This window comes from Primulina eburnea, chromosome 4 (genome assembly GCF_022965805.1).
Source record: "Primulina eburnea isolate SZY01 chromosome 4, ASM2296580v1, whole genome shotgun sequence".
NCBI lineage: Eukaryota > Viridiplantae > Streptophyta > Magnoliopsida > Lamiales > Gesneriaceae > Primulina > Primulina eburnea.
The window spans coordinates 43,440,936-43,465,875 of NC_133104.1; the positions used below are offsets into that span (position 1 = coordinate 43,440,936).

Below are 24,940 nucleotides of genomic sequence, written 5' to 3' on the forward strand. Positions count from 1 at the left end.
AGCTGATGTACGGTTTCAAAGATTTAAGTTGCATCATTACCATCAGCTATAGTTTTTGATAAAAAGACAATCGTTCGATCATTCATAAATACTAATAATAAATTAAACAAAAATGTTATCTAAATATAACTCAACGCCGATATATGACCGACTAATTCATGTCATCCCGCACCAGCAAATACTTGATTATTCCCCTACTTATTTCTCCATCTTTCTATCAACCGACAGGAGGTGGTTAAATTCATTATTAAGAAATTTCATAATGTCGGCAAAAATTATATAATTTAAAAATTAAGATTCAATTGAACAAGAAAGAGGCACACATTTTACGTAAAAAAATTCCCTCCATTCCTGGTCATATTATATATATATATATAATAATAATTACACCAGCTACCATTTTTGACCCATCTATTTAGACTTTCTAATAATAATTGGCAAGATAAATCTTAGAAATCTTTAATTTCACGATTTTTTTAATACCATTAGTTGAATTACTCCTTTCAAATGATTAAACTATTCAATTAAATATCATTCGGTACCGCCACTCTCATAAGTATTATTTTTTTTAAAAAAAAAAGAAAGTAGTATGATGAATTTCATCGCACTAATCTAGCTAATTATTAGTTGTTGGGTCTTCTAAGCGCTAGCGCTGATTGCTCTCATTGATTTTACACACACACACACACACTTATATACATGGAAAAATACGTTTTTGGTATTTAATGTTATTAATTTTGCGATTTTGGTCATTATTGAATTTCAATCTTATTATATTATCTTTCAATTTGATTTACAATTTTATTCATTTTCCATCTAGAGTGTTGATGTTACACTATATACATCAGTGTCACATTAGTGAAACATTAGCTACAAAAAAAAAAAAGACTACAATCGCCAAAAAAGCAAAAATAGTGGAATAAAACTAAAATTTAACAACATAGAAAATCAAAATCGAAAAAAAGAAAAACAAAAATTGCATTTTCCATGCATGTATACATCATGTGTAAATTGATGTTTAGTTTAAATATTTTTACACAAGAATCAAATATTTGATTTTTAATTTCTTTAATAATTATAAGCTTTGATACAACACAATAAAAGATAGATGTTCGATCTATAGTTAAAGTAAAAAAAAAAATTAAAATGATATCTAAATATTGTAATTTGCAAAATTATTTGTCACGTCAACTGAAACAGAACATTTGAACTGTAATTGCATAGTTTAAGTGATTTAAATTATAATCTATTATTAAGAGCTACAAGTTTTCATACATTATTCCACCAACAAATGTGAGATTAGTTATAAATTATTAGATCACATTCTCATCTTGACGAATCAGTGTAACATGAAATATATTCAATAAATGATAATGCATACAGCTTCTGGCCTTGTTCGTGTTCTTGATCTGACTTTTTGAGTGTCACTTTTTATTCGTCATGCTCGAACGTGGAAGTGTGAATTAGCAACTCCATGCATGTACGAGCAAAAATGTATGATCCAATATTATCAAAAAGTTTTAGCCAACATGAACGAAAGAGACTTGGGGTTTCTGCGCTGATTCTGTGCTTGGTTTTCGCATTGAGCATCTGTTCAACTTTCAAGAATCGCATGCATCCCTTGCCAATGAGTTAGTCTTCTATAGCTTCCCATTGTCAGTGTTGTTGAATAGCTTAATTGTTATTCGTAAAAAGTTGTCATAAATTTTAGAAAAAGTATAGGTTTCGACCTTGTTTAACCTCAAATTTTGGCCCCTCATCCATATTCTTACATTGTTTTCTGGTTTTCACGCTAAACCTCTCTCGTTACTTTGACGTTAATCTTGATTTTACGAACTGTTGCAGTTGGTGATGGTGTTGACTTGGATGTGTCCGTAAATGCTGCAGAAGACTTTATTTTAATAGATATTGAAAAGGGTAAATCCTCCAAGCCAATAGGTAAGATTTAACTATATATTTACACGACAATTTTTTTCATCTGATTGGAAGTCATTTTATAAGTTTCGACCTTTATTACTACAGTTAACAATGATTCAAATTCCCAGACATCCATCGGGACTAACGAAAATAGAGTCCAAATCATGAACACAAGCGCCATTATCTCCCAACAAACAGGTATGTACTGAAAATGCATTATCTAGTTTTCAATCAGTTGGCATACGGGGGAAAAATACTCTTTTGGTTGATTAATTTTGCCTATTTTGGGTTTGGATTCACTAACTTTAGCTGTTTGATCCGACAAACGGATACGTATTTACTGAAAATGCATTCTCTAGTTTTCAAATCACTTGGAATACTTGAAAAAAACGATACAATTTAGCTGTGGGAACATTTAGAGTCAACGACACATGCCAAGTGTCAATTCTTGAAAATTTGAGGATGCACTTTCAACATGAGGCAACTGGATCATCTGAAATTCTCGATCTTTGTTGCAGTTGGCAATTATACAAATCTGCCAATATCCACTAGCGAAACAGGAGAAAATGTGCCCGTTGTTAATGTCACCAATGTGATCTCCCGTCCACCAGGTAAATAATAAATATTCAAGTCTCCATATTTCAATTTCAAATAATATATATATATATATATATATATATATATATATATATATATATATATATATATATATATATATATATTTTGATGAACTATACATATAAATTTTTCATGCATGTATACACTTATATAATATGTGACCTAATACATGGATAGAATATTTGAATATCATTTGAAAGACAGGAAATCTCGATTAATTTGAGTTTAGTTACATGATACACATTTTGTCATGTACTATGTGATTTTACATTTACATTATCTATGGGCTCTTGATTTTGCAGAGATAGAAACAAAGAAAGTGGAACCTATATGCAGAGTGCAAGAGACAATGGCAGATTATTGTGAGATGGAAGGGGACATTAGAATTCAACCCAATTCCACCACAATATATTTGGTAACACCTCCTTCAAACACACCAAATACAACAAATTCTTGGACTATGCAACCTTATCCCAGAAAAGGCATTCCATACGTAAAACATTGGACTGTAAAATGGGTATCAGACGAAGACGTAAACGTCCCGAAATGTACACAAAATCACACCCTTCCTGCCATGCTTTTCTCGTTAGGGGGTTTCTCTGGAAACTATTTTCACGACTTTGCGGATCTGATAACTCCGTTATACACAACCTCCTACCGTTTCAAGAGGGACGTTCATTTTCTCGCCAGCGATTACAAGTCATTTTGGGTGGCAAAGTTCCAAGGATTGCTTGAAAAACTAACTGTGCATGAAATAGTCGCTATTGACAAAGAAAAACAAGTGCATTGCTATGATAAACTTGTCGCCGGTCTCATATATAACCAAGAGCTTAGAATCAAACCGGTTCTCGGGAAGTCAAATGAGCCCTCGATGGGAAATTTCAGGCGATTCCTACGTAAAACGTTCTCCCTGGAGAGGAAAAGCGCGATCAGATTAAAAGCTAGAGACGGGACAAGACCTCGTTTAATGGTCATAACGAGGAAAAGAACTCGAATCTTAACAAACGAAGGTGAAATCACAGGTGTGGCACGAAAGCTCGGATATGAGGTGGTCTTAGCAGAGGCAACCTCGTCTAGTAACATGTCAAGATTTGCGCAAGTTGTAAATTCCTGTGATGTGCTGGTGGGGATCCATGGAGCGGGGCTAACTAACATGGTTTTCCTGCCGGATAACGCAGTGTTGATTCAAATAGTTCCCTTAGGGGATATCGACAGATTCGCAAAGCTCGATTTCGAAAACCCTTCTGGTGATATGAATATTAAGTATTTGGATTATAAGATTAGAGAGAATGAGAGCTCTTTGAGCGAAAAATATGGAAAGGATCATCCAGTTTTGAGGGATCCTTCGTCTTTCCATAGAAACGGATGGGAAGGGCTTAAAACCATTTACTTGGATAATCAGAATGTGACTATTGATGTACACAGATTTAAAGAGACACTCGCTAAGGCTTTAAAGCTTTTGCGTCATTAAGTTCATATTTACATTTATTATTTTTTAAATAATTCTATTCTCGTCTCAAGTTCGGTTTCACGGTTTAAGTTTCTACAAACTTTGCCATTCTTCTTCAATAGGTCAATTATTCGATGTGGGAGAGATACATTTTGTTAGTGAGTGTATTTACTTACATACATGAGACCTATCCGCCTGCATATATCCCCCTTTCCCAGCAAACAAACAGTCTTGATCGAGCCATCAGGGCCGAGGGGTGAGAAAATCCCCAATAGTCATGTACCACGACAGTAAATGTGTGACAATGAACATAAATGATCGATGATATACGGGTAGAAGAGTTCAAATAATAGTTCAAATATTTCTTAATCTAGTTCACATAGTCTATGCTCCAAATAATTGGATAAATATACGACGCTACGGGTGAAACAGAATACGAGTAGAAGAGTTCATTATATACGGGTGGAACAGAATAAGGGTAGAAGGGTTCTGACCTTCACGAGGTACACAACACATAATCGATCCGACTGCAGTGCATAATTACCTCGTCACACAGGAGGTTGTGTGCTTCGGAATGAACTAGCTAAAGCCGCTCACTTCAAGGAAAATAATTAGCATGTAAACTAATGTACGGGTCAAATTCTAATAACTCCATAATGCCAAATCAACATTTCTATCTATAAAACATTATTTTGTCTCAAAACAAATATACAGTCTCCGAACACACCAACTAGTGCACCAAACACTGGAGTGTTACACTGGTTGTCATGCAAGTACTCCTGACTCCCTTTGCTGGACAGATTTGGTTTTCAATCATCGAACCTAGCTAATGTGCGATCGGTTCCAAATTAATCAAGATAAAATTTCTCCCCTATTCTTAACCACTGCCTAACATGGACCACCCCTGTTTTGTCCCCATAACAATGTTCCGCTTTTATTCAACCAATCATATTAGATTTAAATCTACACCTTGCAGATACATGCAAGATGGAACTTTAAGGAAGAATTCAACAAAAAATTTAGTATGTCGTTATTATGAAAAAAGATAACTAAAAGAACCATGTTATTCAACCATGTGGAGGATTACATTATGTCTGCACTCTGCAACATGCTTGACTGCAAAATTACTTGAATGACATAGTTCTGAGATAAGGCAATAACAGATTAACTAAATATACATCCAGATGTATTCATGGGGCATTTAACATTCAGTATTGATGATGGAAGCAGGGAGATATTTTCAATTTTGATGAAAGTCTAATAATTGTAGCAAATCAAACACATTATATGCCAAATCGAGCAAATCATTATTATATGACAACAAAACTACGCACATCAAACTTCAAACCTTAAACATGCTCGCTCACAACATTCACCTTCTTCTTCGGGTTAATCCAGTTTCTGATCATAGCAGCTTTTGTACAAAGGGATCCAAAACATTGGCAAATCCAATCTGATGAAGAAATTTTCACTATCTTCTATGCAGTAAGACTTCAATAACCCTATACACTTATTGTTTGAATACTAATTTTAGAGAACTATCAGCATCATTCTTCTACTGTACTTGCAGGGAGTTATATCTTCAGGGATAGTAATCTATCTACAGACCTGGTTTATTCAGAAAGGAGGTCCAGTTTTTGTTGCAAGTTTCCAGCCAGCTCAAACAGTTTTGGTCGCTGGCATGGCATTTGTAATTCTTGGCGACCAATTAGACTCTGGATACGATAAGACATCGTAGGAAAAAGATAGAATGTCTACAATCACCAAAATAACATGGAATACTTCCCAAAACTCAATGAATTTTCCAAACTGCAGGGTCATTGGAGCTGTCCTCGTTATGATTGGCCTCAATATAGTCTTATGGGATAAAGCAGCAGCAGAGACAAATATTAAAATCCAACATAATGATGAAACATTGACAAAACATCTGCTAAAGTGTAACAACAGAGGCCAAGAGTGCCCTGGTGAAGCTGATATTCCATAACATTCTTCAGTCATGAACACATGGTGATTTGCTAAAAAACTACAAGTCAATTTCACGGAACACAAATCCAACTGTTCTCAGACAACCTTAGCATCAAATATCTTAACATGTGTATCTTTACTGGAATGTTTGAATGTTCCGCTGATTTAGAAACATTACACGTTTCCAGGAGCCTATATATGCGTAAAAAAGGTCATACCAATGAAAATGAGCTGCATAATTACGAACTTCAAATGAAATGAATGCTGCAGTTATGTGAACCATCACCCAAGTCTGTCTTAGATTTTTCGATTCTAAAACTTGTCATAGTTTGGGTCGAGAACAAGAATGAGGAATTTATCTGTCTGTCCAGTTAATTTATATAAAGAAACTTTGTTGAGGATGCGCGGTCATCACAAGGGTGAAAAGTGCTTGTGCTTTTAAGATAAGCTGTTAACCCATAAAACTTCATAGATACTACATAACCATAACAATTCCGAATAACCAAAAGATCAAGATACCAATCACTGGGAAAAGGAAAGGGACAGTTCTAATTCAAAACAACCCAACATACACTAAACCGAATAAAAAGCACACATAAATGTAACAATAGTATCATAAAAACAGTTTTCTAGATGACCAAAATATTTTTGAGGCACCGATCAACTCTACCTCACAGTAACTATGTCATCAATCTTCAAGATCATACGAACACACTCTGCGGCCAATGTAATCGCACTTGTGCTCACCAAGAGAGGCTGCACCACATTCTCCTCCAAAATGTTAGTGATCTGCCCCTTCCTTACATTGATACCTGCATTTATCTCTCCCTGTGCGTGCCTATTCCTTAGCTCAGTCACAATAGCGATCGGGTTTAACCCTGCATTCTCAGCCAAAGTGTAAGGAATAACCTCGAGAGCTTCAGCGAAAGCTTTCACACAGTACCCTTCCATTCCATGTAGCACCTTCGCCCATGCACCCAATTGCCTTGATAGCTCAATCTCAGGAGCTCCACCTCCGGCAATCAAAAACTTTTTGTTCACCAAACACCTCACCACACACAGAGCATCATGCAAACTTCTCTCAGCCTCATCAAGCACCAATTGATTTGATCCACGGACGAGAACACTTGTAGTCCTCCCCATTTCCTTAATCCCTGTGATCTTCACTAGCTTCCCACCATCTCCCAATGATACCTCCTCCACCAAATCAGCAAATCCCAGCTTCTCTGCACGAAAATGCTCAATGTTGGAAATAGGCAAGCAATTCAGTGTCTTGGTAATAAACTCTATTTCATCCCTCTCCACATCCTTAATCACCAAAATCTTTGCCTTTGCCAAATAATGCAACGACAAGTCTGTAACAGCATCCCTCAAAATACTTTTCTGAATCAACAATACATTACATCCGGTGGCTTTAATTTTCTTTATCATGCTTAAAATATAGTTTCTCTCCTCCTTCAAAATCCGATCCATTTGTGTGTAGTCAGACACCACAATGCTCTGCTCAATATCAGTTTTGGGGGGAGAAATTTGAAACTGTATCACCCCAATCTTTGCATTCTCCACCCTCGTCAATCCACCGGCAGCGTGACTAACCTTCTTATCGAAAACCAATCCTTTCACCAACTCCGTGTCATCAACGGTGCCCCCAAGTTTCTTCACAATCTTTATATCTCTCAGATCAACCAGATCCGGCTTCTCAGGGTCCACCACAAAAAGCACGGCATCAACAGCTAAAGGGGCTAAAAGTGTGGAATACTGTGAAACCACTTTTGAATTTAACGATGTGGAGGCCGATTTAACCAAGGAATCACGATCAGTTAGCTCAATAGGCACAGCCATTGCAGACAAAATCTCGACAGCCTTAATCGAAGCCTTATTTAGGGCGTCGGATATGATAGTTGGGTGAATGCCGGACGTAAGAAGGGAAAGTGACGATTTGAGTAGAGAACCAGCGATAACAACGACGGTAGTGGTTCCATCACCAGCGACAACATCCTGCGACTTGGACAGCTCGACGAGAAACTTTGCAGCGGGTTGGAGGACCTCCATCTTGTTGAGGATGGTGGCGCCATCATTGGTGATGATGACTTCGCCGTTGGAAGTGGAAATCATCTTATCCATGCCCTTGGGACCGAGACTGGTGCGAACGGCGTTAGCGACGGACTGAGCCGCCGCGATGTTGGCCATACGGATGTCATCTTTCCGCTTGTTGTCCACGAATGTCTCCGTCTTCGGCTTCGATACCGCGGGTGCCGCCATTTTTGGTTGGATACGAAGTACGAACAGTGCAGTGTAAAACCCTAGAGAGAGAGAGAGAAATTTTTAGAACGTTTACACGAATTAAACGAATGAACAAATGCATCAATACGAGGGGCTTTTAAAATTAAATAAATAATACCTAAAATATTAAGGGTAAATTAAAGAAAGATCACTGTCTAAGAGAAAAGTTGGATTTGATCTTTTTAATTTTGATAAAATGATCAAAAATATCTTTGATTTTATAATTAGATAAAAAATATTATTAGAATTCAAATAAATTATTTCAAACATATAATGTTAATATTATTGTGCAATTAAATGATTGAGGAGAATATTTTTCTTAAAAGTTATGAATCCGAATATATGTTCGAGAAAAATATTTATATGATTTATTTCTACTTTGGAATATTTACAAGGAAAGTTAACTAAGGTTAAACATTAGGAGAAAAGAAGAACACATAATCATAAATTTATCCCTGTGATTCAAATTAATAGCTTCTTCTAAATAGAGTCAAATTCCTCTAAACTATTCGTATAGCTTAGATAGATCTAGAAGACGATACCGAACTATGTCAATAGGCTATACTATGTACAACATAAAATTGAGGAAATTTTTGAAAAATAAGAATAAATTATTGGAACAATACAAGATATTCAAATAAGAATTTAAACTCTATAACAACAACCAAGTTTTGGAAAAAAATCTCAAAATGATTGTTATCACTATCATTTGTTACTGAACCTTTATTACACCAAATAGGTAAGACCAATGTAATGCCAAAACTTTAAAACATGACGAATAAAAAATGATTAATCTAATTAAAAAATCTCAAAAAAAAAAAATTAAGCTGATAACTACTATGGAAATAATTAGTCTAGAAGATCATCAAGATCATGCAGAGAGTATCTCGTTAATATCAAAGTTGTAGATTTGAAGATGAACACAACATGAGGCGAACCTCTCTCAACAACTTGGTCGTCTTATCATGAACCACTAAGGGAAATATGAGATATTTTGTTAAAAGAAATTAGTAAAATAATGTTATATGAAAGCATTACAAAAGAATTACAAATGATCAAAGAATATTAATAAACGTATTCATTTCCGTTGTAAATAAAATGGCATTCCAATAATCATTGAAAGTTTGTCACAAAAACAAAAAAGAAGAACTTTGGAGAAGTTGAAGTAATTCTTATAAACCAAAAACAATATTGTCTAAACAAAAGTCAGAACTTACAAATATGGGAAATAAGTGGACATCAAAAATTAGGATGTCATCATAAACATCGAACTCATCTTGAAGTACATGACTCACACCAACAAAAAAACTTTTAGAAAGAGCCCAAACTCGAGCTAGTGAAAGTTTTAAATATCGTGACTCTGGACATATGAAACAATAAGTCATATTTCGATTAATTCTCCAGAAAATGACAAAAATTGAATAAAATTTTCGAAACAACTTCGAATAACGAATAAACGGTTTATCACTAAGACATTGTTCAAGTATATCAGTTTGAAGATATTTTTTCAGAAGAGAGTATATAAGAAGAAGTTGAATTAACTTCCAACCATCTTTTAAATTTCAATTAAATTAAGCATGCATAATCCTGGTTTAAGAAACATATAACTAATATTTTGAAGTTAAAAGCCAATAATGACTTTTTTTAGTAATCACAAACAGTCCTTTATCTCCCTCAAATATTTATAATTTACAAACAAAATTTTAGATTTTTAAACATTCAACTAATTCGGAAGAAAATAAGCCAAAACAAATTTCATACATTCATTGCAAATACATTTCTCTTTTTCAAGGGAAAAAAACCCAAATAAGAAGGCCCAGTAGAGCCGTAAGCCCAACTGGTAGGATAATTATACGTCCAGTACGATGTTAATAAGCCTGCAAGTTTCCCACCCGAGAGAAGCTTCTTTACTTCGAACCCTCGGAGAGCTTGTCCGCCATGAGAGGAGCTCTGCTCAGGAATTTATATCTACACTCTCGCAATCTCCGCTCCTTTCGCAACTTCGAACTCAAATCTATTGTTTCTAATCGTTGTACGAATTGTTATGGTTGCTACAGCACTGAAAATGCAGCGTTGATCCACCGTTTTCCTGCGACATTTCGATTTTTTTCATCTGGAAATGACAACGATGAGTCAGAATCTAGCGTAGGGAATTTAGAAGACAAGAAAGAGGTGACGAATGAGGTGGAAGATGTGAGCAACAAAGGTGAACATAATACATCCTTTTGTCAACTTTGTCGATTGGTTTGCTCCAAGTACTGATTGCGAGCTGCGTGGTTTGTTATGTATTGTGTGTAGAATTAAAACTACAGATGGAGGACTATTTCAAGAACTTTAACGAGGGGGCACTTCCGTCAATCCTGGAGTCTATTCTGAAGAGAAGACTCTCTGGAAAGCATGAAGACACAGATGATGAGTTAATGGATGAGCTTCAGCGGGAACCCTTGGATAATGTTAAGGATGAAGATTTCGAATCTGATTTCGAGGAGGCTTTTGAAACTGACGAAGAAATTGATGATTTGTATAATACTCGGGAAATTGTGATGAAGCAGATGACTTCGGATCCTTATGGCAACATGGATGACCGGAAGTGGGATGAAATGATCAGGGAGGCCACCGAGCACGGTTATCTCAAGGATACAAGGGAATGTGAAGAAATATTGGAGGACATGCTTCACTGGGACAACCTTCTACCTGGTATTCTTATGCTATTATTTCACATTCGCATCTTGCTTTTGATAAACTAAGTATGGGTTATCCATTTTTCATTGTTTTTGGTTGTCAATATTGATTAGTTAAATTAAGCTAGTTGGGGCCATGAAATCGTGCTAGTTTATATATTATGATGTGTGATTTCTTGAATAGTTGAACGGTTTCTCTGAAATCTATCTAATTTGGTTTTTTTTTTGTTCTTTTTATGTTGGTTAAAAAATTTACTTTCTAGCCATAGAAGTCTGTGGCATACTTGACTGTTGTCTTTTTGAAGAGATTTAACTGGATTTGCCTATTCATTTCAGATAAGAGTTGTAACTATTAGACTTGTTTATGAACTTTTTTGGATGACAAGTTCTTGTGACCCGACATGTCGCATCATTAGAATTTATATTCGATCATGAACTTTGTGTAGCAGAATGCTCCAAATGTGGAGGAATTTCAAGGAGTCCGCCCTTTGGGAACAACTAGACAAAATCTCAGAAAAATTCCTTTTGGCTCAATATTTGTTAGATGATATGAAACTGTTTTAGTTCTTCAACGTTATAAAGATTTTAACTTCAGGATTTGAGCCTTCAATTATTTGGCAAGATTGTCCTCAGTTGACTTGATTTTGTGGTACCTTGGCATTGTTTTATACTTCCCATGGATTTCAATATATGATAGTTAAAACACTAGTTATTTCCTCGTGATGGATTTTTTCTAGACGATATCAAGAAGAAGGTGCAAAAGAAATTTGACGAGATAGGTGATAGGGTTGAAAAAGGTGAGTTAGAAGTTGAAGAAGGTTATGCATTATTTAAGGAGTTTGAAGATCAAGTGGTCTTGGAATGTACCAAACTGATGGAAGCAGAGGAATCTCCAAAGTTTGACGAGACTGTTGTTCCTGATAACAGAAAGGAACTCGATGATCCTCCAGGTGAGGGACCAATTCTTAGGTGGCAAACTCGTGTGGTCTTTGCTCCTGGTGGTGATGCTTGGCATCCCAAAAATAGAAAAGTGAAGTTGGCTGTTACTGTAAAAGAGCTTGGTCTATCCAAGCATCAGTTTTTGCGGCTAAGAGAATTAGCTGGAAAACGGTATAATCCTGGGAAAGATGAACTTACCATCACTAGCGAAAGGTAAGCTCAGTCGCTAGCATTTTATTTTATTTTCTGTACCAGTCAGCAATCAGTATACTGTAGTTCTGCTTTAATGTTTTGACCTCTAAACTGACGTTTTTTAATAGCTCATGAGCCTCTCAACAATTTTGAGAGTGTGTACTTCTGTATATATATTTTATGAAAAGAGTTGCAAAAAGTAAACAGTATCACTTTTTTATAAACTCCCGGCAATGGTTCAAACCTACATCATCCGTTATTTATGCTTCCTGTCTTTGGCATACAGTTTTCATTATATGTTTTGTTTCAGGTTTGAACATCGGGAGGAAAATAGAAAGGATTGCCTCAGAACCTTGTTTGCTTTAATCGAGGATGCTGGAAAAGCTAGGAAGCTAGTGGAGGATGCTCGAATTTCTGAAGTGAAGAAGAGGCTTGTGTCTAATCCGAAATTCATGCAGAGGTTGCAAGCGAAGTCAAGAATAGCATAATCTAGTCCGGGAACTATATGATAAGAACTGGGCTATAGGGGCTCCATTAAGAAATTGAAGATTAAGCATCGGTCTGTGGATCACCTTTTGAAATACTTGGCTCATATACTTCGCTGTGTTAATAAAGACCGGCTGTGAAAACTATGGGTTTAATTGCTTCATGTAGCTTTCGTAGCAAATGTGAAAGATGATGAAGATTAATCTATTTTACCTTGTAAAAATACAAGTGCCTTTCCGAATCCCAGGCCGACTGGCTCTCTCTTCCGCTATCAGGCGGTTGAGGCTATGGTTTCATTTGATTTCCAATTTGTCGGACTTTTAGTCTTGACGAGTTCTTAATTTTGTACTTTCTTCATCGGCCTGACTTTTTCCAGGACAAATCTAGTTTTAGAAACACCAATTGGCCACATACATGAACATGATCTGATTGAAGAACCCTTGCATTATTTGTTTCGTGTGTATTCAACAATGTCAGCATCCAATTATTATTTTTAGTATAATCAACATCATTACAATCAATCAATATCAAAATATTACAATAATTACAAAATAAACTTTTTAATATTAATATCAAGCGGCCAAATGATAACCTTGCCACTAGGTCGAGGGACGTAACAATCAAATTATTTACTACGCATTATCATTTATCATGAGTCAAACTTACGTGGTTACTATATAAATTGATCATGTAATAACTTTATACTATGAAGGATGGGGCCAAAAGAAAAGGAAGATGACTATTTTCCAAAAAGGGGAAAAAAGAAGATGTCTAAACAAAGCTCAAACGAGGTCTCAAAGGCCAAAACACTAGCCTGGCTCAACCAAAGAGCCAGATCGAAGGCAGACCAAAAGAATCTCGAGAGAATAAAATATTTAAACCAGTACCAGATACTCCGAAAGAAAAATGGTTTCTTTAGGGGAAACGACAAATAAGTGGTACGCATTTCCGATGAATCATTGTTTGGTGAAATATGACATCGACAATTATTGATAATTGTTTATTCGAAACACCTACAAGGTTCAGAGAATGACGGATGCCAGCAGCTCTTCGAATCATTCCCACCCGTCCGATAATCAGAAAAAATGGTGCCATCATCCTTGTTTTCCCCAAGTCCCATCATCAAAATCAAGAATCCCGTTTCCCTTTCCATCAAATCGTGCATGGCCACCACCCCGCCAGCTGCGCAGGTATCTACATCATTTGGGTTCAAGAGTTTGATGGAAACGTTCACAATTGACGTTCACAAAGCAGAGGGCAGGCCATTGAATGTGCCATTAATTTCCCCCTTCACGATTGCTTCATCAAGGCTTGATAAAGTGGAGAACGTGGCCATTCGAGTTGAGTTGAATAATGGGTGTGTTGGTTGGGGAGAGACTCCCATTCTTCCTTGTGTAACAGCCGAGGATCAGCCACTTGCTCTGGCAAAAGCTGCGGAAGTTTGTCAGTTTCTCAGGCGGAGTCGTGGCAAGACTCTGGGGCAAGTTTTGTCTGAGATCAATCAGATTATTCTTCCGGGCCATTCTTTTGCTTCTGTGAGTCTGTTTCTGAGTTTGACTCTGAATTGTATTTATTTATCTTGATTAACTCTTTGACCTTCACTTCTTTGCTTATTGTTTTGAGTGTTCTATTTCATTTGGAACATTGACGGCCATAGAAATTTATGGAAGACCGTTAACTTTTTGATGTGAATCATATATTTAACAAGATTATAAATAAAATTTGTTTAGATGCTCCATGTTCTTATGTCCGAAGGGCAGTGGCGGAGCCGCGGAAGGAGAAGGCTAGCAGTCCATTATAGATCTCTAGAGTACACATTCTATCAATCTTTTCTTATGAAAATTGTTCTTCATAAAAAAGTTGATAGAATTTTTTTTTTTTGGTTTTATGTTTGAATGCTTTATAGTCACTTCTGGGATTGAGGTCATATATTTGAGAAGCATTTGGTATCAATTATTATAGTTTTTTTTTTTTTTTTCATTTTCCAGTTTGAGTCGCACATATTTGCTCATCTTGCAAGGTTGCATGAGCACACTTGGGCAAATGTTCATTATAAGACTAATTGACTGAACAAGAACTCTTACCTGATACCTTGAAACAAATGGTGAAATTATTAAATATTCACATTCACCAGAAATTGCTATAGAATTACCTGATTTTCACTAAACGTACTTGTAATTGGATATATATTTTGAGTTTTTAGCAGCTTTCTTTTTTAAAAAGCCCTGTTCTGGGAATAACGCATTGATCTTCCTTTCCTTACAGTTAGAATTTTCTCATGCTTACAAATATGTGTATGATGATGAAGGTCAGAGCGGGAGTTGAGATGGCATTGATCGATGCAGTTGCAAACAGCATTGGACTACCATTATGGAAACTTTTTGGTGGATTTTCAAATGAAATAACAACGGACATAACAGTACAGTTTCTTTTTTAGTTTCATGTTTATATTAGACTTAGAACACCAGAGACGGAAGAAAATATCTTCTCTGTTATTCTTTCCAAAATGATCAATCATGAATACATACACATGAGTTGAGTACAGCTGTCAAATTAACTAAACCAACTTAAACTAACTAAACCAACTTAGAACTTACTAATCCAACAAATAAGTACACGTGTTTAAAGTTTATTTCACATTTTCTCTCTAAAATGTGTGTAAATCTTCTCAAGAACCACCCACCCTTAAACTAGCCAATATTCATGCAAATTTGACCAGAACTTTAAAGAAGATGATGGTAGTGGCGATAGAGAACTCTAAGAGGACAGGCTCATCATATCATTGCCAGTTCATACTAACTGATGATTATTACTGTTTACAGATTCCAATAGTTTCCCCCACGGAAGCCGCTGAGCTAGCTTCAAAATATAATATTCAAGGATTCAAGATTTTAAAGCTTAAAGTTGGGAAGAATATGACGTCTGACGTCCAAGTGCTTCAAGCAATACGCGCAGTCCACCCTGATTGCTTGTTTATTTTGGATGCCAATGAAGGTTATACTTCTGAGGAAGCCATTCAAGTTCTGGAGAAATTACACGGTACTTCATTTCTTCCAACTGAAGTTTTCATGCAACTGAAGATCCTGTTTATTTCACTGTCAAAAAAGGTATCATTTCGTATATTTCTATGCAGAAATGGAGGTGACACCCATGCTTTTTGAACAACCAGTTCACAGAGACGACTGGGAGGGTCTTGGTTATGTTAGTGAAATAGCGAGAAACAAATACAGAGTATCTGTTGCTGCTGATGAAAGTTGCCGTAGTTTAGATGATGTAAAGAAAATAGCTAAAGAAAATCTTGCTGATGTAATCAACATTAAACTCGCTAAATTTGGAGTTCTCGGAGCTCTCGAAATTATTGATCTAGCAAGAGCATCGGGACTGGATCTGATGATTGGAGGGATGGTTGAAACTAGACTTGCAATGGGCTTCGCTGGCAATTTGGCTGCTGGTCTTGGGTGTTTCAAGTAAGTAATATTTTGTTATTATAAATTCAAATAGGAAGGGTGAATGACGTGTGATACATAATTTACTCAGTTCGATTATATGGCCTAAATATGTGAAAGCATGTCCACCAAACTAAATATCTTGATTTTGAGTACAATCATCACCCTTGTAGATTGATATTAAATATTGTAATTCCATTTAAATCTTGATATTATCAAGCATAACTCTGACCTGTCATGTTTGACCTCTAAATATATTCATTACAGCTAAATCCTTGCCTGAATTAGAGTTAAAAAAATGAATGCAACTGTTCCTTGTAAGAGAAGAATCCATGCCCTGCAAGCTGATTAATATGACCCCCAGTATTGACAGTTTTGTTTCCATATTTAGCTCTCGCTCTCTACCATCCCTGATACATACTTGTTTGCAGATTCATCGACCTTGATACTCCCATTTTATTGGCCGAGGATCCGGTTCTCGAAGGTTATAAAGGTACTTCTAGTTCTCTGCCAAGTTCAACCTTCTTGCTAGCACACTTCATCAGTTGTTACACCAGTGATGTGCTATATCTTTAGTAACTCACAATATTCTTTACTGTTAGCCTCTGGTCCAGTTTACAAGTTTTCAAATGCTAGAGGCCATGGTGGTTTTCTACACTGGGACGACACGCTATGGTAAGTTCTACTTGGTATCAAAAAAATAAACACACAGAAACAACGAAACTCCACCATCACATCTACGATGATGGCTCTTGATAATTTTGTGTGTTTTAATAAAAAAAGATTCAATATTTTGTGCTTCTGCATTTGATCTTCAATGCTGAATTCGTTAACATGTGCAGAAAACGAGGAAGCTCACTCCCTTCAAATCAATTGTGTGCCCTGGGTTAATCCTTCTTTTCTTGGATGCATTGGAGAAGTTTCTGTTAAATTCATTCCAATCAATTCCGAGATGCGGAGCCCAAAATAATAAGTGTTATATCGACAGATTTGTGGAGAATAAAACTAATTTGCAGATATTGAAAATGTGAAAAAAAATTATAATTTTTTTTAAATGAATTAAGAAAAACTCTATGCTATTTTTTTTAAAAAAATTAACTTTGAAAGAACACGTGGACACCTAAAATGACATTGATTTATTTATATATGATATCCTATAAAATGTAATAATTATTTTTTTTCCATGTCACGATTTTTTGTTATAAGATTTTTTAATATAATTCATAAGTTGTTTAAACGTGTATAAACTTATGAAAAACTGTTTGATAGAGAGAATGAATAAAAGATTTGATAAGACTGAAAAATAGGATTTATTTTTTGGTAGAAAATTGGCATATTAATTTATTTTTTTAAGCCTTATCTTGATACTTTTAGGTTACATTTTGTTTGCCAAATAAAAGAAATTAACTAGCAATCAACCAATATCACTTATTTTGTACAATTTCAAGTTATCTCAGTGATGGTCATATATAAGGGAGATAATTCATCTCACTTTGCCGGATGACAAGCTACTTCATCAAATTATCCCCACAATCTTTACTTTCTACCTAATAATGTGAAAATAATATCATTATAACATCATGTGTATTTTGAAGGAACAAATTTTCTTTTAACACTATTGGGAACAAGTTTGATACAAACAAGAGAGATTAATGGAAAAAAAACAAGTGATTTATACTTCATCTCACATAAATATTTTAAATTTGATACGATATATCAAGTTCGAAATCTAATTATAATCAAAATTGACTGAACTAAAATACATGGATAGATCTTTTGTTATACGGTGTCATAGATCTATTTTCGTGAAACGGGTCAATCAGATTCATACTTAAATTGAAAAATAATGTTTTCAACATAAAAAATAATAATTTTCAGATTGAATTAGACAAACATCTCATAGAAGGAGATTATTTGATCGGAGTTTTTGTGAAAAAACAAAAACAATACCTATGGAATTGCTATTTTTTTCTAGATACAATCTTTTTTTTGCTATTTTTCAGTAAATTGTATTTGGTATTTTCCCAAATAAAAAAAAGAAGCTAAAAGAGTGTCTGAAGTCTGCACTTTTTTCCCCTCTCCTGGCACACTCCTAGGCGAATGCGCGGTACGTGCTCCACTCTGCGACTCTTTTCTACCAATTAGCCTCACGAGCGCGTGTGGACTAACTCACGCGCTTTGGAGAAATCTTTGCCCTAGTTTATTTCTCATTTTTATACGAACGACCGCCCGCGACTCCGACCACCACCTTCTCATCTCGCACCAAAATTCTTCCTCCAGTTTTGCTTTTCCTCGCTTGTCCTGTTAGTATTACAGATTTACGGCCTTTGTTTCACCTGTAAGTAAATCAATTTCACACTTTTTCTTTTGAACAATTCGTATAATGATTTGAAATCGTTATTTTCAAACTGCCGCGTATTGGTTTTTGTGTTTGATCTTTAGTTTTTCTCGATTCCTTGCAATTTTTTAGGTCAATTATGGAACCTATGGATATTGTTGGTAAGATTAAGGAGGACGCTTCCCTTCCTAAAGGTTAGTTTTGTCCTCGTTTTTTTCCTTGTTACCCCTATTTTACCCTGTTTGTTTGTTTTCGTTTTTTGTTTATCTTCAATGTTGAAGCTTTCGTTTTCTTAGTTTGATACTTCTTATCGTTTGGATTTTTCCCTCTAATTGACTAAGTATCACGAAGTTGCGATCAAAACAGGCATTCTTATTATCTGCCCATAGAATAGCAGTAATTCGTAGTAAGCTTCAGTTGGAACTTGCCGCTGGTTATTGAAATAGTATCTATTTTTGTTTATGATCTAGGCTTCATTATTTGAACTAGATGTATGAGCGACCAAAATATCAATAACATTTAAAAACGTTATTCAAAGATAATGGAAGTCGGTTAACTGAGCGGGAAAGATGGAAAAACATCTCATCATACATTTAGCAAGGAATCAGATCATGCTTTGGCAGAGGCATGTAAGAGTTAGGGATAAATGGTAAGTGTCAAAGTGGGAGTCCATAGTTATATTTGATCAAGTGGCATACTCCACAATGCATGATGAAATATAGTTAATATTATAGAGTTCAATTCTATTGTAGTATTCTCTTTCACATTTGACGAGCAACAGTCAGGTGGCTATATCTGAAAAATGATGTAATATGCAAAACAGAAATATTCTATTACTGTATTACATAAAGTTATTCTAATAAATTATGTGCAGATGGAAAAAAGACTGGAAGGGAATTGCAACAGATCTATTACCATGTTTTCAATCATACTTGAGGATTTGATTGGATTTATATTTGCAAATTCATATTTGATGTGTTTGAAATGAGTGAATCGTCTTTAAAATCTGGAGTTGGTGGGTTTCAAAATAATCTTTTTGCTACGGATTTCTTTCTGAAAATAGTGATTTGGTATGATTATTATTTATTGTGAAGATGTTTATTCATAATGATTTGTTGAGTTTAATGGAATTAGGACTCAATAATGTATCCCAATTCCTTTAAACCTGTAAATTTGTAATGACCAGAAACTAAAGATTTAAAACTAATCTGAATTTCGTTCTTCTTGAGTCCGTGTCTGTTATTAATTTTGTGAAGGAAATGCTTAATTAATTTTTCTAACGTGTAAATTTGTTTACACCCCTCAAATTGACAGTAGTCTCTTCTTGTTGTTCCTAACATCCTTAGAAATTCAGGGTTATTTTTATATTTTTATTTAGAGGCCTTTGTCGCGAGTTGGTTCAATGTGATTGAGTTGAGGCAAATGATTCTGAATTGTAAGCTTTTTATGTGCAAAGTTTCATAGTGAACTTGGGAAAGATTAAGGAACCGGCTTTTCCTGTTTAATGGTTTTGGCTGGGAATGAAACTGTAACAAGGAGACGAGAAAAACACAGAATTTTGATGTCTGAAGTTCCTTTTAGTTAAGAAGAGTTATTAGGACATTTATTAGCATTTTATGTCTATACTTAATTCTATTGAAGTTCTATGTTGGATCCACTTCCTTGTGCAATATCTTTAGACCTTATTTTAAATGTGTTGGGTCTTCCATGGCTACGCCATCAAGGTGGGACCTGACCTAGACTGTACCACTCGATATTAAGATATTTTAGCTTCTATCCTAATAGTTAATTTTTATTTTCGTTAAGCTTAGATGGAGCATGAAGCTGTATTAAAGTCTTATTGTAGGGTCCATAACCATGGTTTTTTGCTTCTCTTGGTTGTGCAACCACTCTCTATTTATTTTCTTGATATTGAATTGCTATGGATCCATTTAGTCCAACTTTTCCCTTTGATGTCTAGTAGCTCGCCATGTTAGTCCCTCTGGACTAAATAACTCGATTTGCCCGTGAAATATTTTTGTCAACGGATTAGTTGGATTTGTAAACCCAAAGAGATATGTCAAGATTCATAAGTAGTTGTTAACGGAGTTGAACTTTTCAATCTCTGAGGAGTTGATATCTATTAATGCCGAATTGCTCCATATATAGTTCCTCAAGCCACATTTTCTAATGACACCCAGACAATCCGAGCTTGATCTTGTAGACATAAGACATGAATTAAGCTATAGATTGCTAATTCGTTATGCTTGTATCTAGAAAATATTTTGTTTAATCCAAGTTACTGATTCCTGTTAATAGCAGTAACGAAACAATCCGGAGTGTCTTTGTAAAAAATAAAACTCATTTGGTTACTATGTAGTAAGACAGTTGCTGTTATTTTGCTTTTGCAAGTGGATGAATTCTTTCACTTTATCGGCTCCGTTTTCATACAAGATACATAAATGATATTGTTGCAGCGACTATGACAAAAATTATCAAGGAGATGCTCCCGCCGGATGTTCGTGTTGCAAGAGATGCTCAGGATCTTCTGATTGAGTGTTGTGTAGGTTTGTGTTTGGTGTTTGTTTTCATTAATAATATGTTTGACATTCATTATTTCTTTAACTTTCCAATTGGGTATAAATTAGGCTATTATTGTTAGATTTGCTTCAATTCAGTGTGTAATTTGTTTAAGCCATTAGGTTGTGCACTTCATTTACTGTTTTAGTACTTAATGGATTATTTCATATTTTAAATAATTTTGATGCGATTGGCATCATTAAGACTTGAATCTTCTTTTTAATAGATAGAGCAACCATGTCCTAAGTGCTGATTAGGATAGCAATCGATTTTTTTTTTCTCTGCAAAATGAGCCCATTCAATGCTCCGCTCCTAATTATACTAGGGATGGAAGAAATCTTTTTGTTCATACACTTTGGGCGAAATGCCTCATTTTTGTTAAAAGTGATTAAGATGGACTTGTTATCTTCATTTCTGGCATATTGATTTTCTCTGAAACATCTAGTGATTAATGAGGTTTAACGGATGTAAACACGAATCTTAAAAATATAACTGCATTTTTTTGTCCATAGTTTTTTTACTGGCACCAATGGTGATCTACACCCCTGCTGACCGGATAAAGGCCCAGCTGTCCAGGCGTTTAAGTAAATCTTTGGGTTAATACCATCCCACCTATTTATGATATCTCCATGTCTGGCCCTGTAATTGCCTTTCCTGTCGGGGTCCAACAGTCAAAATTATCAAATGTGTGATGCTAACTGAGTTAACTGTCAGAATACTTAGTTACCATTCTATTGTCGTTAGTTTACCTCTCGGCGCATTGACTCCAACGAGCATCTTCATCATGATCCAAAAATGTAAGAAAAAGAAAAATAATCAACGAAAAAGTAGTGATATATTTTAAATTGGGCCACTTTTTTCGGGATTGTTTCTTGATGGTGTTATGAGTAGGAAATATTGCTCTGGGCATTTGTGCAGTTCTTAACCAGCTAACTTATATAATTCACCGCAGATCAGAGTTTTGATGTGTCTATTGTCGTTTTCAATTCTTATGCAGTGCTTTTGCAAGCTCTATACTATGATTTATGCTAAATGATTTTCATGTTTCGCAGAATTTATCAATCTAATTTCATCAGAATCCAATGAAGTTTGTAATAGGGAAGACAAAAGAACTATTGCACCAGAACATGTACTCAAGGCTTTAGAGGTTCTACCCTAGTATATTTCATTTGGTTTTGCTTCTCGTGATAATTATTGATTGATCTCAGCAGTCAACATCGTATAAAGTCTTTAAAGGGGCTTTTTTGGGTTATAATATTGTCTTCTATGATATGTTCCTTTGGAACTGAATCTTCTGATTTTGTTCTTCATATTTGCTGAACATCATTTTTGGACTGGAATCTTATGATTTTGTTTTACAAATTTCTCCAACATCTATTCTACATTGAGCTGCTATACTTAGCAAGAAATTTTCCAATGCCTGTGCTTTGCTGCTGTAGCATTTCTGGCCACTGCAAATGGGAGGCATCTGTCCAAAATATGACACTACACTTGAATACTGTTATCCTTCGGTTCCCTCTTCTAAACTTGAATAGAATATTATTATGCCAGACACCCATCTTACTGTAGGTCCTTCACATTTGTGTCATGTCATGTTTTCCGAATAAAACTTCAATTTGATTAACATATTATTATAAATTTTTACTCAAACTTACTCTTTTTAGTTATTTTTTTTGTTTCAAATAAATATAGATGAATAAATATTTATAATTCTTGAGAACACCATCATTTTTATTCACTGATTTTTCCCACTAGTATGTTGCAGTTATAAAAATATATTTTCAAAAAATATGCATTAGAGAATGCAACTGAAATGCATATACACTGTACGTGTATAATAATAAAATACACGATATTTTGTCAAATATTCTACTTAAATTCGTTATTTTTTTCACGTATATTTGCATATCTGCATGCTAAAATTTATGTAATTTTGGTTGACCTTTCATTGTAACTTTTATTTACAGTAACGAAATATTCTGGTATGTTGTCATTTTTTTTTTTCCAAAACATAGTTGTAAGTATGATTAAGATAACTTTTCTACTTATATGTAAGAAAAATATGCCTGGATAAATGACAAGGTTGCGATGCAGAATACTAAGTGAAAACGGGGAAACAGTTGGAACATGGTGAAATAGGAGCAAACCTTTTTGTAGTTGGATGTTTATATTAGTTGAAGTACATCTGAGATAATTTTATGGTTTCATTTTCTCATTAAATCGATTCAGTGTAAAATATGCCAAATTTTTGCAAATTTGAGGTGCAATATGACATGGATAATATCGTATGGTACCTTGACTTTTTACTTCTAAGCTAAATTGTGCATTTGACTCCAAATATTGTACTTTTTTCAATTAATTTATATCACTGTATCCCATGAATAAATTAACCTTCTCACCTATTAATTTTCCTATCTATTTTTGGTGCTAATTTTTCTCATCTGTTCAATAACCTAGATTTGCTCTGTCTTGTTTTCTCAGGTTCTTGGATTTGGAGACTATATTGAAGAAGTTTATGCCGCCTATGAGCAACATAGGCTTGAGACTATGGTAAGTTTGCCTCCCTCTCTCACATAGACTTGGACCTTGTATCTTTTTAAAAACTCTAGATTCACGAGATATTTAGTTGCTGAGTGTGCTTTTAAACATTGATTAAATAAGTTACTCGACATTTTAGGTTTAACTTTGGCTTATCTTTGTTGTTTTTGTGGTTAATATGCTGGTGGCGGCAAATGCTGTGACCTGTAGGAATGTAAATGGATGGTGTCGTACCTAATAGACCAGTAAAAAGTTAATAGGGCAGGCCAGAGCAGAAGAATGAGAAAATGGCCATTCTTGGACTCAGAACCAATTGCCCTCAATAAGCTGGGCCTCTGTCTAGTCTTGGTTGGGTATATAATTATCCATTATATATCCACAATCACTAACATCATTCTACTTTTCTAACCCGCACCAAGGCTATAACCTGAATCCCAATCCTAGATTGGCCTCAGCTGCTGTGGTGCCAGATATGCTTGTATAATTGGAGCTGAGCGGTTATAAGGGTTGAAGGAAATAAAAAAGGAAATGGATTATGAAAATTATAAAAAAATCATATTTTTAATACATTGATTTGATATTTGTAAAATCACCTAAATGTGGGAGAATTAATAGTCTAAAATTTTGACCCTGACAACAGACTCTTTGGGTCAGTTTGTATCGGCTTTCCTTCCTAGATCATGCTTAGTTACATGTGATGATCATTGCTTCATCAGAAAAAAAATGTAATTAACTTCCTAAGATAATTGTTTGTGTTGCTTATGGTTGAATGGTTTGACATAGGATACCATGAGAAGCGGTAAATTGAGCAACGGAGCTGAAATGACTGAAGAGGAAGCACTGGTAGAGCAACAAAGGATGTTTGCAGAGGCACGTGCTCGAATGAATGGAGGCTCAGTGGTTCCCAAGCAATCAGATTCTGAGACTCGACCAAGTTTGAGTAGCTAACTTAGAAGTTCTAAGTTTTCTTGGACTCTTTACTAGAGAATCCTCGACTCCAGCATTTCTTTTTTCATAATGTACAAATGGTTCTTGCATAACATAGAGAGGTCTGCTATGTACTATGTTCCTATGTATATGTTAGTAATTTGTTGGCCTCTTTAAGCAGTCTTTCAAGATTGTCTCCGTATATGCTATTTTAGGTAAAACTTATGTCATGTACGTCTTTTGTCTTTTCAAGCGCGCGAGTACCCGTGGGTAATCCTTTGTCTCGATGTATGTTTCTTTAATTCTTTCATTGTCATTTACGTCTTTTCAAGCGCGCAAGTACCTGTGGTAATCCATTACCTCGATGTATGTTTCTTTAATTCTTTCATTTCCAGGGGAAAATGAAAATAATGGTATTATTGATGAATATGTGAGCAATTCAATTAAATTAACCGAGCTAACGTGGGTCCAGGTTAGCTATATGGAAGACCAATTTGAAATGGTCAAAAGTTAAGAGAAAAGTTAGTTAAATAGCGAGCCTACTGAGGATGATTTATAGGGGCTGAATTCATTGAACTTGGTCTAAAACAAAAAAATCGTC

General features: G+C 35.1%; 6 protein-coding genes and 1 long non-coding RNA gene across 9 annotated transcripts; 5 read left to right on the forward strand and 2 right to left on the reverse strand.

Moving 5' to 3' along the window:
- The first annotated feature begins 1,321 nt into the window (after positions 1 to 1,321).
- Positions 1,322 to 4,036, forward strand: LOC140829965 (alpha-1,3-arabinosyltransferase XAT3-like). Of its 2 annotated transcripts, XM_073193244.1 has the most exons (5): positions 1,323 to 1,631; positions 1,846 to 1,938; positions 2,023 to 2,115; positions 2,436 to 2,528; positions 2,838 to 4,036. In XM_073193244.1, the coding sequence occupies exons 1-5, from the start codon at positions 1,475 to 1,477 to the stop codon at positions 4,004 to 4,006; spliced, it is 1,605 nt and encodes a 534-aa protein (XP_073049345.1). In that variant the 5' UTR covers positions 1,323 to 1,474; the 3' UTR covers positions 4,007 to 4,036. The 2 variants fall into 2 exon arrangements, with proteins under 2 accessions (XP_073049346.1, XP_073049345.1); XM_073193245.1 differs by lacking the exon at positions 2,436 to 2,528 and having other exon boundaries at positions 1,322 to 1,631.
- Positions 4,037 to 5,341: 1,305 nt separating this feature from the next.
- Positions 5,342 to 6,315, forward strand: LOC140830330 (WAT1-related protein At3g18200-like; the record flags this gene model as incomplete). The annotated part of the gene is made up of 3 exons (XM_073193606.1): positions 5,342 to 5,470; positions 5,556 to 5,719; positions 5,801 to 6,315. Coding segments are annotated over 3 exons (462 nt in total), but the record flags the coding sequence as incomplete, so codon positions are not given.
- Positions 6,316 to 6,449: 134 nt separating this feature from the next.
- Positions 6,450 to 8,307, reverse strand: LOC140829310 (T-complex protein 1 subunit delta). The gene has a single exon (XM_073192403.1). The coding sequence runs from the start codon at positions 8,210 to 8,212 to the stop codon at positions 6,617 to 6,619; it is 1,596 nt and encodes a 531-aa protein (XP_073048504.1). The 5' UTR covers positions 8,213 to 8,307; the 3' UTR covers positions 6,450 to 6,616.
- A 1,791-nt stretch (positions 8,308 to 10,098) lies between these two features.
- LOC140829311 (uncharacterized) lies at positions 10,099 to 12,845 on the forward strand. Its single transcript, XM_073192404.1, has 4 exons — positions 10,099 to 10,439; positions 10,532 to 10,930; positions 11,652 to 12,066; positions 12,356 to 12,845. Exons 1-4 carry the CDS (start codon positions 10,172 to 10,174, stop codon positions 12,531 to 12,533), a joined length of 1,260 nt encoding a protein of 419 aa, XP_073048505.1. The 5' UTR covers positions 10,099 to 10,171; the 3' UTR covers positions 12,534 to 12,845.
- Positions 12,846 to 13,399: 554 nt separating this feature from the next.
- LOC140829312 (L-Ala-D/L-amino acid epimerase) lies at positions 13,400 to 17,005 on the forward strand. 2 transcript variants are annotated; one of them, XM_073192406.1, is made up of 7 exons: positions 13,401 to 14,066; positions 14,840 to 14,950; positions 15,354 to 15,570; positions 15,665 to 15,998; positions 16,409 to 16,470; positions 16,580 to 16,652; positions 16,820 to 17,005. In XM_073192406.1, coding segments are annotated over exons 1-7 (1,248 nt in total). In that variant the 5' UTR covers positions 13,401 to 13,616; the 3' UTR covers positions 16,821 to 17,005. The 2 variants fall into 2 exon arrangements, with proteins under 2 accessions (XP_073048506.1, XP_073048507.1); XM_073192405.1 differs by lacking the exon at positions 16,820 to 17,005 and having other exon boundaries at positions 13,400 to 14,066; positions 16,580 to 16,656.
- On the reverse strand, positions 16,577 to 17,320 carry LOC140829313 (uncharacterized). Its single transcript, XR_012117436.1, has 3 exons — positions 17,226 to 17,320; positions 16,812 to 17,048; positions 16,577 to 16,647 (listed from the first exon to the last, which is right to left on the reverse strand). It is a non-coding gene; the product is annotated as an uncharacterized lncRNA (long non-coding RNA).
- A 745-nt stretch (positions 17,321 to 18,065) lies between these two features.
- Positions 18,066 to 24,584, forward strand: LOC140829314 (protein Dr1 homolog). Its single transcript, XM_073192407.1, has 6 exons — positions 18,066 to 18,315; positions 18,448 to 18,509; positions 20,772 to 20,861; positions 21,927 to 22,021; positions 23,356 to 23,424; positions 24,196 to 24,584. The coding sequence occupies exons 2-6, from the start codon at positions 18,455 to 18,457 to the stop codon at positions 24,358 to 24,360; spliced, it is 474 nt and encodes a 157-aa protein (XP_073048508.1). The 5' UTR covers positions 18,066 to 18,315; positions 18,448 to 18,454; the 3' UTR covers positions 24,361 to 24,584.
- The last annotated feature ends 356 nt before the right edge of the window (positions 24,585 to 24,940 follow it).